General features: G+C 39.7%; 1 protein-coding gene across 4 annotated transcripts in view; it reads left to right on the top strand.

The window, feature by feature from the left end:
* LOC138041927 (glycine amidinotransferase, mitochondrial-like) overlaps window positions 1-4,096 on the top strand; it is a 35,976-nt gene extending 31,880 nt beyond the window's left edge. For all 4 annotated transcript variants that reach the window (XM_068887617.1, XM_068887618.1, XM_068887619.1 and 1 more), the window contains 4 exons: window positions 1-174; window positions 294-431; window positions 2,712-3,044; window positions 3,146-4,096. The exon at window positions 1-174 is cut by the window's left edge and continues 48 nt beyond it. In XM_068887617.1, coding sequence (XP_068743718.1) covers window positions 1-174; window positions 294-431; window positions 2,712-3,044; window positions 3,146-3,271 — 771 coding nt within the window. In that variant the 3' untranslated portion in view covers window positions 3,272-4,096. The remainder of the gene's footprint in view (window positions 175-293; window positions 432-2,711; window positions 3,045-3,145) is intronic.
* The last annotated feature ends 1,891 nt before the right edge of the window (window positions 4,097-5,987 follow it).

Raw genomic sequence — 5,987 nt, forward strand, 5'->3', positions numbered from 1 at the left:
CCACGTGACCTCCTGCTTGTAGTTGGAGATGAAATCATCGAAGCACCCATGGCATGGCGGTCTCGTTTCTTTGAATATCGCGCTTATAGGTCTCTCATCAAGGAGTACTTCAAACAAGGTGCCAAATGGACAACTGCGCCAAAGCCCCTCATGAGTGATGACCTTTATGATCAGGTAGAAACCTAGCTACTGGAAAGCTCCTTGAGTTAGTCTGAAAGAAAGGAGGAGAAATTATTGTCAGTATTCAGTTAGAGTTAGTTGCGAGGGCCAATGAAGTTCTTTTTTCAATCCAGGTCTATCCAATGCGTACAGTTGAAGATCGCCATAAACTTGCTGCGCAAGGAAGGTTTGTGACCGCAGAGTTTGAGCCATGTTTTGATGCCGCTGACTTTATTCGAGCTGGACAAGATATATTCGTACAAAGGAGTCAGGTATTTACGAAAAAAAAGTGATAATTTTTGGCTGATTTCCACAATAATGGGCCTTGAATTGAGACCAGTGGAAAGCGTTTCGTTGTTTCTTTGTAAGCAATTGAAGGAACTGTGAAATCTTGAAACGAACATTGCAGGTATGAGCGCTACTTAATCAGCGGTGAATTTAAAGTGCCCCTGTGATATTAAAAAAATCCTCGGGGGGGACTCCCATATAAAAAGGGGAGGGATGCTCGTCGTCTCGCTTAGGGGTGTAAATTTTGGATTTTGGTCTCACTTAGGGTGTTCTGGGAAAACGCCATCATATGTAGCCGTATATTTTTAACTCTTTTTATTTACTTGACTTATTCATATAGCCTGTAGGGTCAAAAAAGCCTGGGCCACGCCCAGATTGGTTTCCTTTAGGGGTTTAATTTAAAATATCCCTCCCGTTTTTATATGGAATTGCCCCCGGGACAAAATCACACGCTTTTCTTCTTCAGAAATTGAAAGTGTGATTGCTTAACACCAGATTGGTAAAATTTTGAGCTTTGATTTTGATCCAAAGGCCGTTTACTTTGAGTATAAGTTTTGGATTTAACGGTCCGCCTTTACTCACATTCAAAACTCACCGATTGGACCTCGATCAGAGGGTTGGATTCAGGGAAAAGTGACGTCAGACGCTAACTAGCTTAAAATTTCAGAGTGTGAATGCAGCTTATTATGTATGCAAAACGCGAGTTTTAAAGTCTGAAAGCCCAAAACTCCAGTGCTGCATATTAATTCTGCGGCGTACACACGCATTGCATTCTTAAAATATTAAGTTTTTTACGTCATTTCTCCTCGGTCCAGCTCTCTCAGTCAAGAACTTAAGTTAGTAATGGCGGACCATTAAATAGGAAAATTCCAGTTGAAATAAACAGGTGTCTTTTTTAAATCGTCTTAAAACTTTGGTCGCTTAGTGTTTAGTTAACATAGTTTTGAAATCCAAAGAAAAATAAGAATTAAGTTTTTGGTAATAGTGGCAGTTTAAAGCCTTAAAAATTATGTATCTAAACCAATGACCCCTACGTTACCGAAGCAGTGCGCTACTTTCAACTGCTAACTAACAAACTTGAAAAATCCTCAGGCTTTAGGCTACCAGTGCAGCATATTAAAATCAACAAAGGAGGCTCAAACTAGTTTTAACACTTGCAAGAAACTGAAGTATATATAAAAAGGACTCCATGTACACAACTATTGCAATTAAAGGCAATGTTGTAGTGACATAAAAGTTTACCATGATAACAAAAAAGCCATCTACTTTCACCTTATAGTTCGCCTTTAAATGCTTATATATATCTCGAAAACTCGGTGACCCCCACTTTTAATTGTTGAAAAGCAATTAGGCTAAGATAAACTTTCTGCAAAGTTAAAAAATTCTCTGGAGCGGAGATTCTAGACATTTTGGCTATGATTCTGCTCCAGAGAATTTTTCAACTTAGTTTGCAGATAGTTTTATCTGAGCCTGTTAATCACTTTTCATCAATAAGAAATTGGGCTCGCCGAGTCCGTTTTTGAGATATTATCGTTGCCATGGTAACCTATTACGTCGAAACAACCATTGCTCCTTGTTAAGCTCTATCCTTGCCGAAGCTTCTAATAAGACATCCCGTTGAATTGTTGACACTGGTATGATCCACCCTGTTAAAGTGTTTTACACATTCTCTATAAGATTCACTGTTTAGCAAGGGCCAATATTGTACTGAGCTTATTCTACAGATCGGCTATTCTGAAGTGTGGCACTTTTTCCAGGACAGAGCTTGTTCGGGAAAATACGGTTCATACAACAGAAGTGAAATGCCCTGGCTGAAATATATTAAATAAATAGGGGATATTACATTGCCGCGCAGAGATACGAAATTTCTGTTCTAGTGTTGAAAAATGTGTGACTGTGGCCGTGTAATATTCTAATTATTACATAAACACCAATGAACTACTAAATCATTTCACGAAAGGCATCGAAAGGCGTGATTTTCATATGTAACCATAGCAACAGTGATCTTTTCACGTGTGAAAACAACATGTTATCTTCACGTGTGAAGATATCATGTTTTCGGGCGAAAGCTCTCTTGGTATTTCATTGGTGTTTATATAATACTTGTAAAATAATTTCAAGTAATTTGTATGTTTGTTTGCGGAAACATACTGTAATGTATCATGTGCCAGAAAAAGGCAAATCTGTAGTGAATAGAACGTTTCCAAAACCGAAGATTTCCCTCGTCGTACAGGGCAACGGCTTGATTTTCTTTTCTACTTCAGGTTACTAACAACCTTGGAATTGAATGGATGCGCCGCCATCTTGATGAGCGAGGTTATCGCGTCCACAAACTGTCCTTTGACGATCCTAATCCAATGCACATTGATGCAACGTTTAACATCATTGGGCCCGGATTAGTGCTTTCCAATCCAGACAGGCCATGTCATCAGATTGACATGTTCCACAAAGCCGGCTGGACAGTCGTCAAGCCACCCACTCCACTCATGCCTGACACACACCCATTATGGATGTCATCAAAATGGTTATCCATGAACGTCCTCATGCTGGATCCAAAAAGAGTTGTCGTAGACAAAAATGAGAAAACAACTCAAAAGGTACTGAGATTTATGGGACATCTATTAAATAATAGTATCGTACACTGTCTTTTTAGTTGTATCACAGTTCTAAACTATTGTTTCGTTCATGATTTTATTAGATGTTTGAGAGTCTCGGGATCAAGTGCATTCCTGTATCTCTCCGCTTTGCCAATTCCCTTGGTGGCGGTTTCCATTGTTGGACCTGTGATATTAGGCGTCGAGGGACCCTAGAGTCATATTTTTAGAAGACTATGGTGTTAAACATTTCGCTAACACTTTGTTTGCACGAGTGCCAGTTACGTTGTTTTCCTGTTCACAAAAGTGTATTTGTTCTCAAAGGATCTTCTATATACACTGGGTGATTTTAATTTTAGTTGCATTGGATCAGAGGAAATCAGTATAATCATTGCAATTTAGTAGTGGTTGAGTATGAGTGATAGTGAATAAACGAGGGAGTGTATCAGTTTTTGTTTTCCCAGGGAGATGGAGGATTATACTTAAAACACGATTTTATCTACTATCTGTAGATGGGATAAACCAAAACTCTTACCACAGAGTAAAAAAATATAGTCTCAGCATGATAGCATCTGTGTTTCTTTTGAAGGTACTTTTCTTTCTAACTTGTAAGTGAATAAATGATGCTATATTTTAATTGAAACTTTCCGAAGTTTTTGTCGTCATTTATTTGTTTGTCGGTTTTGCCTTCGCACGGCACGCTAGCTTGAAAAATCTTGCTGACAAGTAGTAGGTCATAAAACTTTAAGGTAAGCCGAAAATAATCGTTGCGTTAACCGGCCCTGCTCCATTTAATGTTAACACTGTGGAGGAGTTTCCGAAACCTTTTCCAGGCTCACAGTAAAGAAAATTGAAAGTAAAACGAAACTGGGAATCACAAAACACTTTCTCTAAGCCTAGCAGAAGACCATGGCTGGAGCTGGTTTTATTTGAGTCTGTATTGAACCTTGCACGGTAGCTGTTAGACAAATTTAGAACATTCACAATTCCAGAGCTCCATTGCACATTTGTAACTGAAGCAATAATTGGGTGAAATTAAAGATGTTATCGATGTACTTCTGTTATGCAAATCTACTTTATTTGTCCCGCTTAAACTTCGTGTGAACTGATTTGATTTCACCAAGAGAAAATGAGGGGACAGAGAGGGAGGCTCCCGGTCCAGCCCTTGGGATATGTCATGTCCACGAAAGTTATTTTTAGACGAGTGGAAGTCTTCCGAGACGTCCGCATGCAGGTCAACCTCGGTCTGATGTTTGAAAGAAAAGCAAAGATCTCATGTAATGGCGGACGAAGTGGACTTGACGTTTGTACATGTGGACGTCTCGGAAGACAGATTCCGCTAGAACAAAGACTTTATTATTGTAATCAGTTGTGTAAACTCTGGCCTATGACGTGTAACAATAACACTGCTGTGATTGGTTATTCTAATCCCTGTGGTACGCCCTGTGCCGAGCTAAAAATAGCAAAATACGGGAAAGCGTTGCCTCTCAAGATTCGTATGGGAAATGAAAGCTCCCCTTGATGGGCTCCCGCGTTAGCATTTTCCAACCTTGTTTGATCTTCCACGATTAAGCCATAACAAGTTTTATCCTTCAAAAAATATAAAGCCTCCATTGCCATAAAAAGTGTCTGTGATACTTAGCTCTTATTAACCGAGAAGGAGGTCTGTATGGGAGAATCTTGACCGAGGTCGTGAGTACAGACCGAACGCAGTGAGGTCTGTACACACGATCGAGGTCAAGATTCTCCCATACAGACTGACTAAGCTCGGTTAATAAGATGTTTATTATATGGCAAACAAGAACAATTTAATTCGTTTAATGTAACTGGTTTGTACTAACTGACATTTCGCTTGCGAACGGCGATGAGTGGCGATGAGCTGAACTTAATTCTGTCAAAGTTTGCTCGTCATCCTCTCCTTTGTCATCATGCTGTTTGGCACTTCCATAAATAAATATTGGTAGAAGAAAATTCTCAATATTTTTGCATTTTAGTTTGCATCTTTTCACCGCAAAACATTACCGGTCTAGATGCCGGTCTAGATGGGAAAATCTAGACCGCGGTCAATATCGATTTCAGCCAATCAAATTCGTGAACTTGGTAGTTCCCAGTGCTTGTGCGACAGAACCATATAATAATGACGAAATTATTAAAACATACTAGACAAGATTGAATTTATCCAATTTAGAGGCAGGCCGGATTTCAGTAATGTAGCCGCTCTCGTACCCTGCTATTGTTTGGTATTGTAAGCAGCTTCTATTCGTGGGTTCAATTCCCACCCTGGTCAGAGTTTTTCTCTGTCCTTGTGTGGGCAAATCCTAAACCCGGACGCTTTTACATTTTATCTAAAATACATAAACGGAAATCCTGGACGACCCATAGTTTCTAGAAACAGCCACCCTACTGAACGTCGTTCACAATTCGTCGAACATCATCTTAAACCCGTGTTTCACACCACTCAGTCATTCATTAAAGATACTACGCATTTTCTCAACAAACTTCGACAAATCGGACAACTACCTGACAAAGCAGGGGCACCCAACGACCAATTTGTTGTAAAATGTATTATTATACCCCAGTTAATGAAAATAAATGTTATTAAGGCATTCTCAGGTGTTTTTCAGTGTTGCTGGGAAAACATTATCTGTTCCTTTTTCCCAGCAAGACACACAAGAAATTTCCCAGCCAGCTAGATAAAATTGGTTGGTTTCCCAGCCAGCTGATCAAATTTATTTCCCAGCCAGGAATTCCGCGCGCTTTCAAATCCCTCGATGCAAAACGGCCAAACAAAAGCGACAAAACCGGGACAAAACAGGTTTTTTTCCGCAAGCGCAATCACTCTGACCAGCCGTCGTATGTTTGTGACTACTCTCTGGGAGAGGGAAGGGGTTTTTTTTTTGTTTTTTTGTTGTTTTTTTTTTTAGTCGTCCTCAGTCTTCAGAGTTT

Source organism: Montipora capricornis, chromosome 3 (assembly GCF_036669925.1).
Source record: "Montipora capricornis isolate CH-2021 chromosome 3, ASM3666992v2, whole genome shotgun sequence".
Lineage (NCBI taxonomy): Eukaryota > Metazoa > Cnidaria > Anthozoa > Scleractinia > Acroporidae > Montipora > Montipora capricornis.